Source organism: Platichthys flesus, chromosome 14, assembly GCF_949316205.1.
Source record: "Platichthys flesus chromosome 14, fPlaFle2.1, whole genome shotgun sequence".
Lineage (NCBI taxonomy): Eukaryota > Metazoa > Chordata > Actinopteri > Pleuronectiformes > Pleuronectidae > Platichthys > Platichthys flesus.
In genome coordinates, this window is record NC_084958.1 from 17,801,062 (window position 1) to 17,825,027 (window position 23,966).

General features: G+C 41.8%; 1 protein-coding gene across 1 annotated transcript in view; it reads left to right on the forward strand.

Annotated features, from left to right (window-relative positions):
• b4galt2 (UDP-Gal:betaGlcNAc beta 1,4- galactosyltransferase, polypeptide 2) overlaps window positions 1-23,966 on the forward strand; it is a 113,853-nt gene that overhangs the window by 48,433 nt on the left and 41,454 nt on the right. Inside the window, exons 3-4 of the mRNA XM_062405328.1 lie at window positions 4,497-4,615; window positions 6,996-7,112. Coding sequence (XP_062261312.1) covers window positions 4,497-4,615; window positions 6,996-7,112 — 236 coding nt within the window. The remainder of the gene's footprint in view (window positions 1-4,496; window positions 4,616-6,995; window positions 7,113-23,966) is intronic.

Here is a 23,966-nt window from a genome sequence, read left to right on the forward strand (position 1 = left end):
GGATGTTGCTGCTTGTGATTACTGCGCACACACAACTGTTAACTCCTCATCTCCTTAGCACGCAGACACACACACACACACAAACACACACACACTGGCTGTTGAGCATAAATACCCACCCCCGTGAACAGATGACTGGGTGTTTTGCATGTCGAGGAGATTCTTAGATACAGATAATCCTCTGATCCAGTGAATTCACACGGAAACACACATACTTACATGCAGATTGAAAAACACAGTCTTACACACACAAACTCCCACTAACAGGGATCCGTACAGTGGAACATGGTCTTTGCTGCTAATGATCTCCACACTGGAGACTATTTAAAAGGCGTTGTGACAATATAAGGAGAAAAAGAAACGATAAAATAAAAGATAAGTGTATAAGCAGAGGTTCTCACAGTGTCCTTTCTTCACTTGAAGCCTTTTTTCCTCCACTTTCTCCCCCTCTCTTCATCTCACACACGTCTCCCTCCCTCTCATCTCCTCCTTCCTTCACATATTCTGCCTCCCCAGCCCTCTCTGTCTTCTCTCTTCCTCCATCTCTCTTCTTCTCCCCAGAGGCACTTGTAAATGATAGAATGAGAGGAGAAGAAGAGGGTAGACAGGGAAATACGTTTCAGAGCTGAAAGTCTCTATTGTCACCTAGTATGTCAGTAGAAGGCGGGAGGAGAGGAGCCATCTCATCTTTCTTTCTTTCTCCATCCTTTCACTCTCCATTCACTCCTTTTTTCTGTCCATTCATTCACTCTCTCCCCTCATCCTGAGGCCGAGGAGCCAAACTCCATTATGAGGTGAAATCTGACCGTGGCACCGCTTCACGTGTCACTTAGGTAACACGGAGGCAGGAGGTGTCTCGGAACAGGACGGCCGGTTAACAACCAGTCTGTCGCGTGGTGTCTCTGCTCAGATGGCCTGACCAGTGGCTCTGCTAGGGCAGAACAAGTCATGGGGAAGTGAACACGGAGCCAGACTTCACAGGAAAGAGAAAGTTGGAAAGAACATTTTCTTTTTATTGTCACTTCAGAATTTGTACTTTTTGTTTTGCATTGATCCGTGCATAACAGTTTCAGACAAAGTAGTGAATATAGTATTTTACTATTGTTGGTTTAGCATTTTTAAATGTGTTGATTTGCTTCCTTTGGACAACTTTGTCACATTATAAATAAATTGATATATTAGCTGATCACTAAACCAAATGAAATACAAAACTACTCACAAGTCAAAGCACTGCAACACAGATTTTTCAGTGAAATTAATGTTTTTTTAATGATTAAACCAGTAATTTGTGCTGTGGATCAATACGACCCTCTGCCCTTAAAGAGCCATGGTAGAGAGGATGGATAAGATAAGTTTTTACCGATCCAAATTGGACACATGGAAAATCCAGGTTCTAAAAATAGATCTAGTGCCAATTTTCTGTTAAAGAGTTAACGTGCAGTTCACACTCTGAATCTAATCTCCTAAAAAGAGCATGTAATTCTACTGAGGTGATTGACGCACTGTGTAATCAGATCTGACGGAGATATTGACACACAGCCCCCCCCCCCCCCAGTGTTTCCAGTTGGCTCCATTAAAACCAAATGAATCTCATGTTCAATCTCTGAAGCATTTCTTTTGTTCAGCTTTGATTCACGAGTCATGTGCTGAGAAGGGAAACAGCACGAGACAGGAAACAAGAAACAGAAGCAAAGAACTCACACAATCTGTGAACGAACAACACATCACACAAAAAAAAACTTATAGACAACAAAACACACGAGTGTTCCCATTTTTCATCCAATGTATGTTATCAAGTCGGACCCAGTCTGAATCACAGCCTCAGATAGGCCCACTCGCTCTGTGAGTGTGTCTGTGAGTGTGTCTGTGAGTGTGTCTGTGAGTGTGTCTGTGTGAGATTTGCACTCATACTAACTACTTCAGGTCTTTCAGTGTGTTGTGTACACGTGCTGCTATTCTAATAGCTCAGAGATTTGGTTCATTATTGTGGGGAAATGTGTGTGTGTGTGCGTGTGCTTGTGTGTGCGCATGTACAGTATCTATTTGCAGACAAAGCAGTGATGTATCCCCCAAAGTGCAGTGGGTGTCCCAGATAGAGCGATCAAGCAGCATGATTATAATGTATGCCTCTAATATCAGCACATAAGCATGAGATATTACGTGTGTGTGCGCTTGTGTGATAATTGTGCTGCCATCAACAACACATTACAACTCTCACTTATCATTTCTCTCTCTACCAGCATTGGCTCAAAACCACATTCTAGCTTGTTTTTCTCACGTGTTCATTATTTATGTTTCCTCACATTTTCTCACACACTTGGTTTTCTTCTATCATTTGCATCTATCTACTCAAATCCTCAAACTAATAATTTCAACAGAATCAAAATTTTCCAACTAAAATTTGAATGAAAATAGAACTTTGTGGTTCCAGACATCCTAACATTTAACAACATTATAGTTTATAGATTTGAATATCCCTTCAACAAACCTAATGTATATTTAATATGTGGCTTTAATAATGACATCACTCAAAGGCATCTGAACTAATTAAACGAGTTTTGGTATCTTGTGATATAAAAAAAACACGACACATATTTCTTTTTGCCGGAGCTTTTCTTCTCGTCCTATTTCTTTTGTTATTGTGTCTTTCATGTATCGCCCAGGAGCTAAGTAGGAGCTCGCTGAGACGAAATGAAAACACCATGTTCCACTCACTGTCTCATTAGTGTGAGCGAGGAGGAAGAGAAACGGAGAGGATGATGGGCAGCGGTGGTCAGGAGGAGAGGGCTGTGGGGACTATTTGCATGCAGCTGGTGTGCGATGGTAAAGAGGTGCGTGATGAACACAAAACCTTGTTGGGATCGATCACGCTACTTTGCCAGTGCGGTGTCGATTTTGAGGAGACCTCTCGACACAGAACCCCGTCAATGCTAAGTGGATTATCAGCTCATGTACCTGTACGGGCCTCGTCTCTCTGTCTTCATCTCCTCTTGTCCCCTCTGCTCTGCAGGGCAGCAGATGTACTGAGTTTATACTCATGTGTAGCACCAAACTTTTCTATATATCCAAAACCATGTCTCTAGGAACTGGGAACTCTGACAGTTTTTGTAACTTTGCAAAACGACGAGCAAACATGTGATAATCGTCCAGATGTGTGGGGCTGAAAAGGGAAGCAGGGTTTCAACATCTTATTAACACTCATTTTCGTTTATCCAAAGTGTATTATCGGAAGTTGCAGACGCCATGAATGCCTCTGAGGACACCGTAGGGAATATGTGCCGTTTCCCCACTTTGCCTTTTTCTTATCCTAATGTATTTTCTCACATCTTCCCTTGTGAATTAAAATGTATCGCAAAGGCGACTAATGTTTATGTAAAAATAATACATTATGCTCATATTAAGGTTCATCATTTTTAGTTGGGTGATTACTTGAAAAGGTTCCATGCTTTAATGTTTGGAAAAACGCATCACTTTCCTCACACTGTCCATTGCTGCTGCTCCTCTCCTGAGCCTCTGTCTGAAACACTTGGTTTTAGCTCCTGTCTCTTTAAGGCCGACTTGCCGCCGGTCATCATGCAAATGGGGGTCATCATGTTGTGTTGACATCAGGGTGTTGGAGTATTGGCCAGATTACAGGAGAGGTTTCTTTCTGTGGGGGGGAGGAGGAAATACATAATTTCATGTATGTGATATTGATTCAATGACGCTTTCACAGACATGATCCTGTTAAGTGTTATTAATGATTAATATGAAACAATAGGGTTTTTCTTTCTTTTGAACACGTGACACTGACACTGAGGGAGAACGTTCACTAATGAGTGACATTTTGGATTTTCCTACAGCCAGGCTCTCAAACTCTGACTTGTGTTAAAAGGAGGTTGTGGTTAGAGGGTTGTTTTGTTGGAGCCCAAACAGCGAAGCCTGCTCCTGTGTTTTAATGATCCCGGCTCCCAGGACGACAGGGTTGTATTTATCGTCCGGGGCCGGAGATTTAAAACCAAACGTTCTTTTAAATTAGTCTGAGCCGGCAATTTCACCCACACACACACACACACACACACACACACACACACACACACACACACACACACACACACACACACACATTTAGATATGATTTGATGCATTTGATCCCTCGGTACTCAAGGGGGGATAGATAGATTTGAGATGATATCACATATGGCGTGGCTTGATCACTGAGCAGCGTAATTACCTTTCATGTTGTGTTTACACTGACTGACTTCAAAGTCTTTGTTTATTTTTTTAAGAATATATGTTTTCTGAGGCCTGTGCATCTTATTAAATGCTGCATTATGCAGAGCGGCTCCCTTGAAACCGTTATTGCTTTGATACACGTACAGAATTGCTTTGAAGCTAAAAGCTCTCCCTGTCCCTCGATCCCATCGTCTGTTTCTCTTTTTCTTTTCTCATCCTGTCTTTTTTCCATTATCCTCTCAATGATGCTAACTGGTCTTCCCTCTGTCCTCTCTCCTCAGTGGGCCGCTTGTTGATCGAGTTCAGCTCCCAGATGACGATGGAGCGAGTGCAGAAAGAGAACCCCAACGTGACGGAGGGAGGCCGCTACACCCCTCCCGACTGTCGGCCTAGATGGAAGGTCTGTAACACACACACACACGGACACACACACACACACATTCTTCACACATCAGTTTTATTTAATGGGCACTTATTGTAGGAGAAAACTATTAAAGAGTATATGTCTACTATCTTTAAATTAACACCTACTCTGAATTTGCATTATTTGAGGTCGATCTATATAAAGGTAGGACCACCCCCTCGCCCTGATGATCCTATCTTGCTCTTTGTAACTCTAGTGAGCGCGTACGATCGCGAGAAGTTTGTAGCTGACTGATGGTCATCAACACTTTATTGACCACATTCAGTCCCAGCAACTTCAACAGTAGTGCTGGGACTGAAGTAGCTTAATGTAGTAATTTCCCATCATGACCAGTTCTCCCTGGCAGAAGAGATATTGTATCCCAGTGGGAGCTTCCTGGTTTAATAAAGTACAAACACAAATAGATAGTGTAGAAAGTGGCAATTTCCTGACACACAGTTAAACGCATTTCTTTTGGGAGAAAATATGAATTACTTCCCTTATTATCTTGACTTATTTGTGTCCCACACTCTGAAATATTGATTGGAGTCAAATATATATTTTTTCTACAGGCTCATCTAGGGTCATTAAAACAAGCTTTATTCCCCCCCATTAAGGCCTCATCACAGAAAAGGGCATTAACGCTGATAGATGCTGTATTCAATGGAGTGATTCAATAAAAAAGATACTGTGTGCAGTGTGGCAAATGAGACACAATTAATTACATATCATGAAAAGTACGTTTCATTATTCACAGATTGGTGGCGAGGAAGTGCTTAAAGTTTCCAAATATATTTATATTCTCACTAGTTAACAGACATTAAAAATGAAAATGGCCAAATTATGCAAAATCACTTTGTCGTATTCATCACATCTCCGAGGCTTTGGTGATAGAGATCTCCAATATTCACATGATGTGAGTTCCCAGTGCTTTCGATGTCACCTGCTTTCAGGGGTGCTGCACGTATATTCCGAATCTATATAGAAATTTATAGAAATTAAAAACGGGATGAATAATTTACATTTTGGAAAATGATTAGCAGCCTATACAACATGGACGTGTAAGTACATACAGATTGTTTAGGAGAGTGACAATGTGTGAATGAAGACCGTTATGTATTTGAGTCGTGATTTACAATATTACCATTATTATTTAAATAACAAACAATGTTTATGTGAAATTTGATGGGAAATTTTTATTCCCCCAAAATTCTTTAGGATTTTTTAAATAACTAGAAAGACATTTTGTCCTAATAATTAGATTTGGCTTGGTGGGTCATGGTGTATTTTTAGTTTCTTCTATGTTTCCCAATCAAGCATTTTCCCTCATCTTCTAAAAATGTATCCCAAACCTAATCCCTCTGCCGAAATAGGATTATAAATTCTGCATTTATCTCATGACCTTTGATATTTTCCAGTGGATCATGTCTGTGTGTCACTGCTCAGAAAGTAAAAACCTCCCCAGCATCAGGAAACATTAGGTATTTATAGTACCTACCCCAATAATTGAGAGTAAACGATTAATAAATACAGTAGGTCTACATTCAGTTTAATTTTCTAATATTATTAATGATGCTGTCATTTCGGTTTCAATCTTCTACACACAGAAGTGTAAATAAATGAGCGGTCACTGAGGCCGGCAGACAGTCATGGTGAGTCTATAAAGAAACCAAGGTCAATTTGCTGCCAATCTTCATCAGAGCACAAAATTACCATGAACCTACAATTACAGTTCAACCTTGAACTGTTGGGACAGCTGCGAGTGACTCACTGCCTCACGCCACTGAGAGAAGCTTCGTTCATAATGAACATGAAGCCACTCCACGGACGCAGGGACATTAACCAGGAGGAGGATTTTCTACGGAAATGATTTTGTGGTTGGAGAACATTTCAGCGTCTGATGAAACAAAGCTCATTTTAAAATAATCAGTCAAACGAACAGCACTTAGTGCTCTGACAGAGAAACACACACTCTTATTCTCTCTGTTTCTACCTACACAGCTGCTTCAGATACAGCAGCTATGCAGATTATGCTCGTGTCTCGTTTGTCAACTCAACCAGCACTAATTAAAAAGTTGAAACCATTGATTACAGCATCTGCCAATAGTTCTCTTGATTAATCAGTTGGTCTTTATAACATATAAACCAGTAATGAAAAATACTTGTGAATGCCAATGGTTATTTACCAGGGGGAATTCATTTTTGATCACTTGTTTTGTTTTGTCCTGGCAGCATCAATGAGTGTATTGATGTTTGAATGAGCAGAACAGTCTCGTTAAATTGTATATTGACTAATCACTGGCCAATCGCTGAAGCTCGTTTAGAGAAGACGTCGATTGTGTTTTATAATAACTGGAACTGTTATTGTGTTGCGTAGGTGGCCATCATCATCCCGTTCCGTCACAGAGAAAACCACCTGAAGTACTGGCTCCACTACCTCCACCCCATCCTCCGACGGCAGAAGATCGACTACGGCATCTACATCATCAACCAGGTCGGTCAGCTGAGGTCGTTGGATTAACGATTAATCCGCGGATTGTTTTTCCAATTAACTGTCGCAAAATGACTGACAGTTGTGTAATTATTAGTATCGAGGCGATTGTCGCTTGTTAGCAAACAGCTTGTGAGTTTGTTTGAAACAAAAGGAAAACGATGGCTGACTGGCTCACGTTGTTGGAGATATTGAGGACCTCAGCGGTGCAGCTCAGTGGAACTCGTTGAAAGACGATCTTGTTTAAGTTTTGTGGATGATCCAAAACTTAACAAAATGTGTGGGTCGTCAATTTATCTGGTCTAACCCTAACCCGGTTACAGACACAGGGACAAACTGGTTAAATGATAAACTCCTCTAACTACCAGCCAGGAGCAGAGGGGAAAGTGATCATGTGAGCTTGATGGTCTGAGACTATAACTCAATTTAATGAATATGATTAAATATTCATCACATCACAAGCTTTGTTATGAATTTAATAAAAACTTAAACAGTAGCAAGCAAATTCTTATACACATAAGAAATACACATATGAAAACCTGGAAACACCAGACTTGAGGATTATTGTCTGATTTGAGATATATCTGTTTACCCAGTGATCAAACTCTTGGGGATTCATATTTGTTTTGGTTAACTAATCAATGAAAAACAGGTTCTTATCCTCAGTAGAATTTTAAATTTTCACGTCGCCACCATTCAAAGTCAAAATCCTCAGATTTCAGTTTAAAGAAAAAACTCTCCGGTCAGAGTTTTGATTTTAATTTGGTAACGGGTTTGCAAAGTATAACCTCTGCATCTTCTATCTTGTGATAAACAAGAGTTAAAGGCCAAGTTAGAAGCTGCAGGAACATTTTATTCCAACTTAAAATGATGACATAAAGTTGACGTGAGCTAGATCTGTCGGCTTATGTCAGGTTAGTAACTTTTCACAGGAATAATTAGAACACTAAGGCCATCGTCAGGTATTGACTCATATGGTAGAAAATGAAGAACATTCCAATTTGTATTTATTTAATCACGTGACACAGCTGCTTCACATCTCTGGTATATATATATATATATATATATATATATATATATATATATTTCTGAGCAATCTTGTGAGATGGTCTCTTCCACGGTGTGGTTGGGTGGGAGATCTTCCTCTCCCACATTATGGGTAATGAGCTCTCCTTTCTGCCCTCTCTCCCCCGTGGGCCTCGTGCGACACCTTAATCACTCCCCATGTGGAACAGACCTTTGGTTCCACATGCCCTGCCGTGCTCCGCTCTTGATATGGCGACGGTTCCAGTGTCGTGCTCTCGCTCCTCTCCCTCACACTCATAAACACACATATTCTCTAAGCAGCCGAATCATTCCTGACTCAAATAAGAAGCAGTTCCAGAGGCCAAGGGGGAATCGAGCTGTGAGAGGCCACAGCATTCAGAGCACTTCTTAACCTGACTGTCTCTTCTTTCATTTATTTTTAGAATGGGGTTTTTGAGTCATTTCTCCACAATTGTATTATTTTATCCTGAGGCAGTTTTAATGTGACTGTAAAATAAAGTTAGAAAGTGTTTTATTTTGTGAAAAACACAATTTTTTGTTTTGTAATTAGTTTACTTGAAGCAAATGAAAGTGTAGAGAATGAAATAAAAATAAAATGAGAGGATTAAAAACTGCTAAGTAAACGGGCAGTACACAAAAAATATTGAAATTCATTAATTGTAATAACTTGAATCGATCCAAGTAACACAAGGTCCGGTTTCGCATAAGATGCATCACACAGTGAGATTTAGTGCCTTGCTCAAGGGCAGTCGCACAGGACGTTGAACCCTCTCATTGTACAGTTGAATCCAGACACTGAATCCTGTGTCATAAATTTCTCGAGCTGCAGCTGCGGCTTCAAACCGTTCACCTGCACTTCAAACACCCACTCATCCTCTCACTCACACGCTCAGCAAAACTGTAAAGCTTGCTCCACTCCATGAGATAGAATTTCAGGCTAACGTTTGAATGAGATGGAAATTGCCCACATGCATTTTTTTTAAATACATTTAACTCCTTGGAGAAACTTAGTCTCTCCTAAAAACTGTTATCATTCATCATCAGCAACTGCTAAAGGGTAACATTTGTTGTTTTCTTATTTTTTTTATTAAATTCAAATCGATTTTTTGTTATTTATCAGAAAAGAAAGGTATTTAGTTTAAGGAAATGTAAAAAGTCCCCTTATTTTCTCAAGAAAAACATTTACAAGTTTCACTTTATCTGTAGACTGTTTTTTTGTGGATCTTTTTAAATGTATATGTGCATAAAAGCTCTCATTCACTGATATTTGCATTTCAAAGTGAAACCTTAAACGTGTCTGAGTTTCGTTCAGGGAGGTCACTGCGGACATGTGGACACTCGTGTTGCCAACAACCTGACATGAAGCGGTGAAATCAGACACCGAGGCAGGTAGAGGCAGGTAGATTGAGAGAAACCCAAGTCAAACCGACAGAGGTGGCATTTTGACGACAAGACGTCCTGATGTATCCGACACGATGGGCCGATGGAACCGTTACACCCGCCGCCGCTCTCCGGGCGCGTGGTGGAGAGCACTTTGCTATCGTGCTCGCTCGAGTGTTAAATGAGTGAAAGTCTGGAACCTTTTAACACTGAGCCACTGGAGGAGGGGAGGGGGGGAGCAGTGATAATTTCACCCCTGCAGTCTCCTTGCTAACGGATAATGGCTGTCATGTCCTCAGAGTAGAAAAACAGGCGTTTTGTGGAAAGAAAAGTGGCCACTGGAGATTAAAAAGAAAGCCCAAGGTGCACCTGCACTTCAGACTGAGGCACGCAAGGACACACACACATGAACACACACTAACATGTACAAGGGAAGGTCAGTGTGTCTGTAGTCTTTTACATAGTGTATATAAGTTAAAAGATTAAATTATTTTATATTATATTAACTAATAAGTGATGTCAGAGTGAAGATGTCAAACAATATCATGTTATGCATTTTCGAAAAATTGCATCGCAAAAGACTGTATCTTTAGCTTATATATGAATATAAGTATAATATACAGTATAATTTAGAATGTATCTTCTGAGAGCAGCTGAAAAGAGTATATATTTATATCTTGTAAAGTATATAGTGATGCTGAATATTTCAAACGTGCGTGAGTACTTAAGTGGTTTAAGATTTGAGTTTGCTTACTCCCCGGTTCATCCTTGACTTTAGACACCTTTCTTTGATTCAAATGTTCCAAAGAAAAAGTTTCTCTGGAGCTTTGAACCCTGATATTTCTTTAGCTCAACAGTCTCAGTGTCTATCTATATATCCTTCAGGCTCAGAAACTGCTCCTCTGCTACTGGTAAACCTGCATGAATCCCTGTGAACATTCCGTCAGGTGGGAGTTTAGTTTATCTTTCGGCTGCACCGTCCTTCCCCCCGTGTTTTCACCTCGGACGGACATTTTGAAGGAGCCTTCGTCTGGCTGTGAGAAAACGCTGCTGCTGGTGCTGGTGCTGGTGCTGGTGCTGGTGGTGGTGGTGGTGCTGCTGGTGCTGCTGGTGCTGCTGGTGAGGTACGGTGAGGAGGCGTTGCAGAGGGATCATGCAGAAAGTGATATTTCAACCTCGCTGTTCTGCCCTGCTGCTCCGTGTCCTCGCTTGCCGGCCGAGGACCGGGGCCAATGTTTGGGCTCTCTGAGGAGAAGGAGAAGAAATACAAGAACACAAAGTTGAGCTTGACACATTGTGTTGAATGTGTTTCAATAAGGTGTTATAATGAAACTGAAACTACATGACAGTCTGCTTTAATTGAAACATTTAACCGTTTAAAGTGTTGTCAAGTAGTAGAAGTGTTAAGTGATAGTTGTGTGACATTTAAAAGGCAGACATATAATCGCTAATTTCATGTGTAAAGAGGTAGACAAGTTCTTGGGAGTCTGAAAGCCCTGGGTACATTTGATCCTTTGCACAGGCATCCAAACCGATCCCCCCCCCCCCCCCCTTTTCATCCTAAGTAGCTTATTTAAAAAAAAATTTACTCCTTAAGATGTACCTCAAATGTTCTGAGATGCTTTTGAGTCTCCTAATCTCAATTGTGGTGCCATTTGAGCACCAGTGGAAAATCGAGAGGACACAAAGGAAAGCGGGATGAAACGCGACATGCTGACATCTGGCCTCAGCACACACACAACACTCTGCTAAGCTTCTGCCGGGCGCCTTGCTCCGCTAATCCACCAGGATATGACCCGGCACCTCCTTTCACCCTCTGCCACCTCTGTCCCTCTCACACACACACACAGACACACACACACACACTCAGCCAGTAACTCCTCTGCATCTGTCCAGAGTCTCAGGTTGTGTTGAATCTCTGGTCGGCCTTCACACCGCTTGTGTTTCTTATTCATCTCGGCAGTGGAGCTCCAGCAGTGTCCGGCACTGAGTGGACACCAGAGGATCAGGAGGGATTAAGCTCTGTGTGTCTCTGCTGGCATTTGTTTGGGGTTTATGGTGAAGGTCACATCAAGGTGGCCCAGGCGGTTCATCGGTCCACGAACGTCCAGACAGTGTGTGTGTGTGTGTGTGTGTGTGTGTGTGTGAGCGAAGGAAACTAAAGTTGGTGTTATCATATTGAGCCTTCTTTTTAAATGAAATAAAATCTGCAGTAATTAGTGAATTGATATGATTTTGACATCAAACGCAACCACTAATTGTAACATACGATTAACTCATGTTGATTTTTAGTCCCTGTTTGCTTAAAATGATTCATGTGGACACCAGATATAAAGATAATGACACCAGTAAATATAAGCGTAACAGAGGACATGCGGCTTCTGTCAGGTGTCACAAACCAAATGACCTCACAGCCACACCACTGTACGTCTGTCTGTGTGAACACGGTGCAGTTACACCTCGGTGTATAGAAACTGTGACGGCACGAGCGTAGAATATTCAGTCCACGCTTCTCTTTATCTGTAGTGAGCATTAGCATTTATAATTCAGGTGATAGACGGAACAAAACCTATTGAATTATAACATTCATTATTCTCTTATCTGCTTGGAAAAGGGTGCAGGCCTGGGCGAGATATTTAGACTTAAACCTCTTAGAATAAAAAGCCTTTTTCTCTCTCTCTCTCTCTCTCTCTCTCTCTCTCTCTCTCTCTCTCTCTCTCTCTCTCTCTCTCTCTTCACCACTCTACATCATGCATGCTTAATGCTCTCTCTATCTTCCTCTGCTAGAAATTTACAATGTTAAAGAAAGGGCTAAAGTCGAGGGACGTTTTGTGCAGTTGACTGTGGAATAGGATATTGATCTGATGAGCATCACGTTGCTTCCTCCCTCCGTCTTCTCCTTCTCCTCTTCCTCGTTCTAGTGATGTGCTGCAGCCTCGTTACTGTTTTCTGAAGTACAGTAAAATGATGTTCTCATTTTCAACACACTCATTAACCCTGTTCAGTCCCGGGTGAAAGGTGCTTGGTGTGATTGCACCAGTATGAGCTGTGAAGGATGATGGATTTATCTGATTTAGCCTCTCCCATCCTCTCCTCTTTTCCTGTAACGTCCTCTCGTCTCTTGTCTCTCGTCTCCCCTCCCCTCCTGATTAAAAAAGATATTGATTAACACATTAATTAACATGCAGTTCAATCACGACCTGTCCTCATTTGATACCTGCATGTTTTTGGCATTTTCCTTCCATCTCATCTCAAGTTAAGGTTTTATGAACATGATATTTTTAGAAATATATCATTTTTTAATCGTATCTTGTCTTAAATCGCTCGCTAAAATGTTTAAATTCAGATAAACAAAAAGGACTAATTATAAACTTGTTTCTAAATTTCTACACCAGAATATTTCAAGGTTTTCATGGGCTTTTCTTTTCATTGAAAATTTAAACTGTAACTTTATCAGCTGATCAGTCGTGTTCCATTTATCAGTGAACCACCTAAGAGCCGTCAAACACACACACACCTGCTTCATCTTAATAAGCTGCTGCTCTTTGCATTAAACTTCAAACCATAAGCTGCCTGTTTACTGCAGATAAAGATAAAGAGCACCAACATGATTCAAAGCACGGCGCAATGGAGAATTGACATTTCAGCTTTTTAGTGATGCATAATTTAACGTTCCCTGTTCTCCCTCCTACAACTTCCCTTTCAATCAAGCGTCCATTATGGCCGAGCTGTTGAGGCAGCAGGAGGAGAGACAGAGACGCTCCCTGTTTCGCACATTTCACGACTCAATAGCACAGCGCGCGTTGGTTGGCTGCTATTCTTCTCCTGATGGTGTGTCTCACTTTCTCACACGCTTCAGGTTCAAGTCAACTTTATTGTCTTCAACGGGCGACGGGAGCTTCGGCGAGCATGAAAAATTAAATGCGCAGCTCTCCGCCTGGACCCGAGAGTGAACGGGTACAAGACGTACAAACATAAAACCGGGAGGAACTGGCACAAATCAATATTTAGTGTATGGAACAACTTTTCTGAGGCAGGTCACGATTGTATAAAGGTAAACACTCGGCAGGAGGTGTAAAACGGACAAGCTGTCCTGCTGCTGTTGACGCTGAACGATTCTAATCTGACAAACTGCAACGTTAATTAAAACCCCCACAGTGACGACTCACACAACATCTGCTGGTGGTGGATGCACATTTAGAAGGACGAGCCATTCAAGCTGCTCCGGATATTTATCAGTGACAATCAAGGATGAAGGGATGTTTTTTTCTAAATGTGGAATAAATATTGCAAAGAAAATATCGGCAGTTCAAAGCCTTATAAATGATGCATTTAGTCCACGATACAGAAGGCAACACACTAAATTGAATCTTCTGTACATTTGTAATATTTCATTCATGAGAGGCTTCAGTGGTAAAATGACTCAATGCCATTTCATTATTAGGTGGATTTCTTCATTGTTCATGGCTTAGCAGGTTTTTATTAATTCACTTTTATTTCCTTCTCTGCAAAACAAGCAGACCAGTTAATTAAAACGGGTAAAAACACTGAATAAAGTAGTTTCAACTAATGAAATCAGTGTTTAATCTGACACAGCACACGAGGAGCTTGTTTCTTTATAACGTCCGGCAACTGAATCTTTTATCAGGTTAGGTTATGGTTGTAGAGTCAAGGTGATGCAACATGAAAGCGTTGGAAAGTATTTGCCTGGAAACATTGGAATGTTGATCTTACTTCCTTCGCTGTGCCTCCACTCAGGGCCGCGGCGCTGGGTTGTTTGGACAGCAGCCACTCACTCTTGATGTTTTTCATCCTGTGCTTTCAGCCAAACAGCCAAACCTGATGACCTCGCTATTCACAGAGCTGCATCGTGTGTGTGTGTGTGTGTGTGTATTTATGAAACCTTCTAACCACCTCGACAACCTCTCATTAAAACGGCCTGGAAATGTCACTCTGATTCAAACCCGTTCTTTTCGTGGCTGCCTACCCCCCCACCAGCACTCACCTCCTCTTCTCTCTCTCTTTCTCCGAAGCTCGGCTGTTTCCCTCCTCCTCGCTGATCCGGCAGAAAAGACCCGACAAATAAATATGTTCTTTCCCTCCTGCTCACCGAGATTACAGGAGAAGATTAATTATGAGTGCGCTCTCCTACTTTATTGATGATTGAATAGATTTCGGCGTGTTAGCCTGTAGCCTTGCGTGGTCGGTTTAATATTGCTGATAATCAGCAGAAAATCACATTCGCACTGAGAGATTACTGCAGATGTTGCAGTTGCAGATTTTTTTGAAATATTGACAGCGTTGACAGGTTCAAAGAGGTTTTTTCCCTTTGGGAGTTTGCATGTTTTTTTCTGAAGGACACACGCAGGTCATTCAGTTCTGCAACAGACTGGGAAACCACGACGGAGCCCAACTTACCCAGTGTGCAGCCGTATATGCAACCTCCACAGCAGAGACAAGCATATATACAAATTTGGAACTTTACGTGACCAATGATTTTGCAAACAATAGTGTTAACAAAAATGTGATGCATAATCAAAACAGTTTTCCTGGGCTTTAGGGGATCATGGAAGATTTGGCTTCTAACTGGCTGTTCAGGTTGAAAATAAAACTAAATAGAATGCATGTAAAGAAAAATAGTGTCTTCGTTGTTGCTTCAGAACCCGATGGGACAATTAATCCAAGAAGATTCAAGATCCAAGGCAGCTTTGAGTAATCCTTGATCCTGAAGGTTTATCTGACGCTCTGCCGTGGTTTACAATGCAATGAAACAAGATTTTACGACTCCTGGAAGTAGTCGCTGCCGTAATCATGTTTACACTCTATATCATCAGGGCTGCAAGGTAAGCAGTAGATTTACCCCGCTCACATCTAGTTGGTAATCTATACAAAAATACGTATAGCTTTTGCTTGGATTTGATTGACCAGCAAAAGTTGAGCCAAGTTAAACTTTTTTCTGCAGAGGATCCTCAGCCTGCACTGCTGTAGCCTCATCGAAGTGAATGAGCGGTTATCAACCGTCTGTCTGAACAACGCCTAAAAGCTATTCTTCCTTTCATTGTGCCTTTGATAATAACATCCTGCAGTAATCCTCCGTGTCACGGACTTTTATTTCATGAACTTTATACAGCAGATCCATTTCCTGAGTGCAGGTCGTCTCTGTAGGGTTTAAACGATACTGCTCTTGTGGTGGAGACATTAGGGGCATTCAGATTTCAGTCTGGACACAGGAAATCAATGTTAGTGTGGAGTAGGAATATTATAATAGCTTGACAGACTGTGGCACACATGCTAATTTAAGGTAGGTGTCCTGAGATGTGGGGGGGGGGCTGGGGGGGGGGATGAAAGTGAACAGATGGAAACAGAGAAAATCTTTCAGTGAGAATTGAGCTTTGCATTTCTAAAGAAAGAACTCATTGTAAACTTCCCACGTGTTTTTAATATTCTGCATCCCATGCCATCCGATTCACTTTGTCATAAAGGCAAACAACACTTTAATGTTATCGCTCTCTTTCATTTGTGTCTCATTCTTCTCTGCTCCTATATTCCGTCACTTGAGTCCCCTACTGGCAAGACCAGAAGAGCTGAAGAGAGGTTATAATAATTTCAGCAGTATTGGAGATTATCTGCAGGGATGGGATCATTGTGTCGAGCCGACTGTGGTGAGCTTTAAAGCACAAAAGTGGGACGGATAAAATACTGTTAGTCGTAATTGTTGAGAAAATTGGCCCCAAATTGCTTCTCATTTATCGTCGTTTCCTTCTAATGGCTGCAGAGAGGGAACCCAGAGCGAGAAGGGAATAACTGAGACGTCCTGTAACTTCCAACGCTCTCCGAGGGCCGCCTTGATGTTTGTTACCTCTTGTTTCAAAACAAACCTTTGTCAGCACTGTCTCTGTTTCCGTGTGGGTGTGTGTGTGTGTATGTGTGTGTCTGTGTGTGCGTGGGTGAATCACAGCGTGTCATCTGTACGATAGTGTTGTGCGAGATGAGGCTTCACAAGACCACAACCGAGTTATGATACATGTGGCTATTTATCATGAATATGTTTATATTAGTTTAATCAGCCTCCTCTATAAAGAAACGTCAATCATTATATATGAAATATAATCACATGGGATTATGAGAACTCCCAACAATGTGATATTTATTCACTCCACTCTCTGAGTCGTCTGCAAATGAATATGTTTGCACAGAAGTAAACATATAACTATCAAGATGAAGTAAATTAAGAACTTCCATCTTTTTGTTTTGAGTCACTCTTGAGAAATTTAGCAAAACAAACGTTCTCATCTACGTTTCTCTCTCGTCCACATGCAAACACAATTTAATTCACAAGGCAGAGATTTGATGGTTTGCACTGTTGCTTTTTGTTATGAACATAAGCCGCCATAAACAACATCAGCAATGGCGGTAATATATCGGTTCTTCTGTTTGGTTAGCACTGCTCGGTCTAATGGCAGCTAGATTCAGGGTCCCTGTATTACCTGCATTCATCACCACACTGTTCGAGCGGCTGTGTCTCAGGGGGAGAGCGGGTGTTTGTCCTTCGTCTTTTCGATCCCAGTCTCTCCCATGTCCTCGGGCAAGATACTGAACCAGAAATAACCACATGCACAGTATGAAGATTTGTGGGAATGGGTGAATGGTAAAATGCATTGTAAAGCGCTTTGAGGGTCGTCAAGATTAGAGAAGGGCAGTTTAGCATAAACTATTCATTATCCCAGATTTATTTTGACCAGAGAGTTGTTCTCTAGTATTTGATGGATCGTAGATGTTGACGCCTACTGCTGGAGCATTGTTATTTTGTGTGTTCTCACCTGGACCGAGGTATTTTGTAAAGCGAAGGTCGTGCGGATGAAGGGGAAAACATCAATTCGAAAAAGTATTCACAGGAGTGTTGACAAGGCCTCAGATTAATACATGAGAGTTTTCCCAAGCTATTCCAAGTGTCGGTTTCAACATAACTCCAGTGAGTTCATCCTTTATGACTTAGTGTACATTTTAAATTGTCATTCCTCCTTGACAAAAGGTTTCATTATCAAGGGCAGGTCTGTTCCCGGTGTTGATGATGGTCAGTGATGTAGCGTTTGCATGATGGGATGTGGTGTGATGGCAGGTGTCATCGTGGCGTATATATATATATATCGAGCCTTCCCTTGGAGCGGACTGACCTTCAACTGGTTTATCTCTGCGGAATGAGGAAAGGTATTCGACACCTTGATGAGGGAACTCAGGAGGATATGAGTGAGGATAAGGCCCCGTATTAAATCTTGGAAGGAGAAAGAAAAGAAAGTTATCTGTCGACAGCAGCTAACACATCTTTGAAAGTAATGCATATTGATTTTCCAAAATGGATCAGATATTGTTCTCCTCAAGGTCTCAGCGGGAGAGAGCTGTTATAGTCAGAGCGGCGGCGGCCAAGCCAAAGCCTCCTTTTGGAAAATCAGACAAAGAGGGGCATTGTACCGCATGTGGGGAGAGAAGAGATATCTGACGTGGCCTCGGTTCTGTGGAAGACGCCATTATGTCACTTTCTTTCCCGCTATTCTGCATCCTGGTTTTTTCTTAGTGGTTTGGTTTCTAATAAACAGGGTTGGAGAAGAGATGCTAGAGATGGAAACCGGGAAGGAGAAATTGAGGACTGTCGAGTAAAGACTAAACTACGTTTTTTATTCTGCTTTAGGTTAGTGCATGAACAAATGTATAGAGTAGTTTCATTCTGGCTATTTGTGGTTTGAACAGGACCACAGTTCCCCTGAGATGGATACATGAAAATATGCTTCACACCAAATACACATGTTTTTGATGTTTTTAAGTATTAAAGCAGATTTTGCTGCTCACCTATAGGCGTTAACTTCAAATTGATAGTGTGATATCACTGTTTTCACAATCATTTTTATGTTTTCTTTAATTTGCTATTGTTAAAGTAACTCTACTCCCCCCATTCTGCCAGGACTTGAGCAGGTAATAGCAGAGTCCTTGTTGGCAGCTTTGCATGATGGGAAGTTTTCCAACAACGCTCTTCGTCCTCACCTCTACCTCGCACACACCAGTGACACCATTGGTGTGAAACACTGTTCAAGTGGCAAACATACTGTATATGAACAGAGCGAGTGTGTGTTGGGATCTGTTATGATAGAGAAGCATAATTCGGGTTAGACAAGGTTGCATGAGATCAGTTTTAAAACGATGGAGATTCTAAACAAAAGTAAACAACGTCCGGCTGGGGAGGCTTCCCGTTCCGCTAGCTCTCATTGGCTATCACTTTCATACGTGTAAGAATAACCTTTCAAACTTAGTGGACAATACGACCACGAGCATCCTGGTGTCACAAGATACAGTTGACATTTGACAGACCAATAAGAGGAGTGGAAGTGTGTGAGGACTAATGGGGATTAAATCAGAGTCAACATCTTGACCTCGCCGTCACCGTGTCATTCAGTTGCCCAATCACAAAGGAGCGCTGCCGACTGAAAGGCGATGTTCCCCGAGACCATTGTATCGGCAGAGAAAAAGAAACATCTTTATGCATAAGACGGGTTAGCTCTATTGTGTGTGTGTGTGTGTGTGTGTGAGAGGGTGCATGTGAAAGAGGCTGTTTATTCCAGAGAGCTGCAGAGGAAGCAGGCGTTCAACCCTGACTAGTGTGTGACGGGTTAGTGTGTCTCTGTCTGGTCTTGTTTCCCCTCTTCCTCCTGCCCCTCGTCCTTTCTTCCTGTACATTTCTCTCCATACTCTGTCTCATACATTCTCCCTGTCCTCCTTCCTCCTTCCTCCCCTCGTCGTTCACCTCACTCTCTCCACCACATGGCATCTCCCAGAGGATGAGAGAGAGAGATGTGTGTGTTTTTGTGCTTTATGTGTGACTTAAATGTCGCACTATCCCCCAGAAATAAGGTTTGTGGTACACGTTATCCTGTCCTCGGCTCGTGTGCAATGTTAGCAGAAATGATGTCGAGCAAAAAGAACACATTTGTCTTTCAAGCCTGAACATTTTCCTGGTTGTAACACTGCGGTCAGCACAACCTCAGGTCACGATAGGTCCTCTGTGCTAATTACCACTGGGACAACCTACACCCACTGTGAAACCGTGACAACACCTATACCAGTCTCTTGGTATGTCAATGTTTTTCCTTGCAAGCAAACCGTTCCAGTTTCGAACTCTCTAAAAAGGAAAATGCCTATCAACTGTTCTGGTCAAAACTGTGGCTACACAGAGGTTAACAGTCTTTTCTGTTTCATGTCTGGAGTTTCATTCAATCTTGGGGTTTAAATCCAGCTTTTGCTACATATCTGAAGAAAGGAAACCAAGCACTTGTCTGAGTTGAGATCAGGGAGAACTTAATATAAGAGGATAACTGCTTGGTGTTGCTTTTTTCCCCGAGCTGTCCCCGCCACACACTTCACTTTCCCCTGAACGATCTTAATTCAAGGTAAATATGCACCGGATAGCTTCATTGTATTCCCTCGCCCTCCGCTCCAATCATATGTTTGACCTTTTAAAGCGGTGCAGAATGGAGGGCAGCCGTTGTCAGGGTGTAATTATAAACTGACCCGAGGTCATATCATACCGCAGAGGGCTCTCGCATATTATTAAAGGATTTTTAGTCCAATGACGCCATGTTGCCAGGTTACTGCCAGAAGACAGATGACAAAGCAAAACAGCAAAGACGAAAAAGGACAGAAGTGAATTTAGGTCTAAAGTCCTTCAGTTCGGGGCCAGTTCAACAAATGTGATAATGTGTTGAGGAGCATCTCAGCTTTAAACCTGTGGGCAATATTGAAATCCATAGAAGGTTCTACTACAAAGAAGAAGTAATTCTCTCTAATCCTCTTATGATCAAACCAATTCCGATCCTCTAAATCCAAAACAAAGATATTAAATCAAATCCATTCTAATCCACTGCGGTGAACTTTCTGCAAACAGCACGTCAGGGTCTGTTTTTAAAAGAGGTTTCGACTCAGTTGTGATTGAATTTCATCTGGAGATTGGTTTTCATTATGATTATCATGGCTGAAGTTAATTGGATTTTTAATTTAAAGTTTCAGAAGTTTCTGCGGTGATAAAGCACAATGCTACATTGTGTCTTGTACAGTGCTGTTTATCTGAGAACACTCAATACATTTCATACAAGGTATGTATAGAATAAAAGGTTTGAACCTATAAGCCCGGTGTGATAGATGAAATTTAGTTTATTGCTCACTCCCTGTTCATGTTGTACTCATCGCTCTGTTCCTGTTTGGGATTTCTTTGAGCGAGTTCAGTTTCCTCCTTACACGTTTTTTGAACATATTGAGACACGAGCAGGCAGATGGTCGTAAACTCATTTCTCGTGGCGTCCTGATCATATTCCAAGACTGGAACCCCCAGTGGAACCGGTGCTCTAATTTCCTACCTCGAGTCTAATAACACGAGCCTCCTCTACAACCACTTATCAGGTGTAGAACTAGCTGGAAAACATGGGGGGGCGACCGACCCTAATGACATGCCTGTGAATTATTAACTGCACAACGTGTTTGGTGCATTTACATATCAAACTGCAGAGCTCAGGAATGTATCGAGGCCTGTGAGGCGGCGAGCAGTATTTCAATCAGAGCTTCTGTATTGATCACCTTCAGGATTCGATTCCCAGCCAGTTACATCAGTTATGTTCTATTTAATACTTCCCTGCTGGGTACTTACAGCTAGATAGTAAAACTCTGAATATCTGCAGCACTTTGTTCAGCATGGCAGCTTCCTGCCTGTTTCCTCTTGGTGCCATTAGACCAGGTAATGTAGACCACATCTCTCTAATCAACAGGAAGTAGAGTGACTTTCAAAATAACCTTTTAGTCAAATGGTCGTCAGCATCTCACAGCGGTGGCTCGGTACTGCTCAGCTTATCGTGCAGGGGGGTTATAATGGAGGCGGCGTATAAAAAAAACACACAATACACCAGTGGCATTGAAGCAGCCGCTCTCTGTTTATGACAAAGGCAAAGCAGGATGGGTGCAAGGAGAAAGGTTTCTCATAATAACATTAAATATCACTTTGCTGTATCCAAACTATTAACCAATTTCTAAACCAATATCCTCTGTGAATTTAAAGCGCTTTACATTTTTGAAAGTAAAGCGACAGATTTACATCCTACTGAATTGTGACAAGCAGCTTGGAACGTCTTCTGCTGTTTCCCCTGGAACTTGACATGTCAGTGACTGGCTTTTGTATTCTTAGCCACAAATTATGCGGATTAAAAACGTTATAGATAATCAGCTCTCTAAGCTTTGCTCCCATATTTTCTTCTCTTCCTCCTTTCTTTTTCTTTCTTTTCCACCTAAACTCCCTCCCTTCCTCCTGCGAAGCTTTATGTTCCCATATCTTTAAGCATTTGGTTCCAACCTCGGTCTCCTGCACTGGCTTGGTGAGCTGGTGCTGGGAAGCTTGAGTTCAACCTCCAGCTGATTTCATCCTCTCATGTGGAGTCGTTGCAGAAACACAAAACATTGAAGTACAGTGAGTCAATGCTGACAACCCGGATGAAGGGGAGGAGCCACTCACTTTTTCAAGCAGCATCACGTCACTCCAAGGCAGAAGAGATGTGCTCGCCGGTCACGGAATAAAATACATCCAGCCCCACCCGTGTGCAGCGTGGAGCAGCTGGATGTAGTGGGTCACAGTTCAGCAGACCTATTTAGGATTAAACCATCCTGTGGGTTGATTATATTTCCATCCTGCTCTATGAATCTGCCTCGACAGTGTGTGTGTGTATGGGGGGGGCGTGGAGGACAATGACAACTACTCAATTCAACATGCACCGAGACAACCGCCCTGCAATAATGACTTTGGGCCGAGACAGTGGCAGAGAAGTGTTAATTGAACGCAGTAGATCGTTTGATCGAATGCATTTGCTCCCCGTTTTCCTGTTATAGTTTGTCTCTGTTAAAAAATAAATTATGATTTTCATCTTTCATAATAGCATTTAGTCTGGAAATACTCCGAATGTGATGATCGTCAGTGTTTGTGTTTGTGCTTGTACGGCTCCTGTGTTTGTCTTTCCGTGGGATTATGATTTTGTCTCAGCTGCGTTTGAAACTGTCAGTGTATCATTACAGACTTTGCAATCAAGCCTCAGTGCTCCAGAGTCGGAACGGAAATTAAACCGATGCGCATTTTGCTCCTATGTGATTTGTAAAGTGTAATCAGGGAGTTGTGTGCGTTCAAAGCGCAAAGAAATTCCAGACTTTATATGTCAAGTAAGATCAAGTCATCGCTTTACTGAGCAGCATTTCTCTGAAAAATAGGATGAAGATAGTGCAGTAAATAAAGTGCTTGTGTGAGAGTTGCATCAATGCCAACGGAAAGAGAAAAACGAAAAAAAGTATACTTTGGCCAATTCTTCACTTTTTCTTGAGAAAACAGAAAGACAGAAAAAATACAGCGAAGTAAAAGTGAAAGAGTTTGTAGGAACCGGTTTGTTGGTTTGAGGACAGAGTCAATATTCTAGGAGTGACTTGATTCTTCACAAATTGCAGGAGGAGAACGTTTTATTCATCATCTCTCTCAACCTATTTATTACGTATAAAACAATATAACACAGAGACAAACCATTTGTTGTGTCTTAGTTCAATTTCTCGAAATTAATCCCAGTTGAAATGACGACAGCATGTGGATATTGTCTTCAAATCCTTCAGCTGAGTGAAAGTGAAGCCGCGAGCCAATCAGATCAGTGCAGTACACAGAAGCAGTGGAGATGGACGGCGGCAGCCTCCTTAACCTTAAAGACACGAGGTCCTCTTAAACATAAAGTGGTTTTGGTTAACAGCTAGTGCCTTGAATAATACCATTAATGTAATAACCAGCTGAATCACATCATGTGAAATGACCTCACATGACATCCACACATTAGCTCCACAGGGCGTTTCAATTGATTTTAATATGCATTTCCTCTCATGTAAAACAGCCTCTGAATCAGTGGTTTCTCATCCCAGACGTCGTCCTTGAACCAACTCTCCTCTCTGGAACCCGGCTTCTCGTGTTCAAGTTGCCGCCGAAGCTCGTTTCAACCTCAGTCGCGTGTTTAAACCATCAAAACCTCTTTGAAGTATTTAATTCCTCCGTCCGCTGCCAGTTTTGAACATCTGCTTTACCACCATGAAAACACATCTTTAAGGAAATCTGGTCAATATTCTGTGATCATCTGTAGTAAAAGGATCTCATAAACTCATGAAGCTATTCATTTGACATCTACTGGTTATTTGCTTTGCACAGGATGTGAAGTCTAATCTCTCTCTCCCCCTCCCTTCTCTCTCTCTCCCTCTACTCTCTCTCTCTCTCTCTCTCATTGTGTTTCATTGTGTGCCAATCATAAAAGTTGATTATCATCATCGCTGCCGTTAAATCGCCCGCTCTCTAAATCGGCAGATGATATAAGCTGATTATGGAAAGTT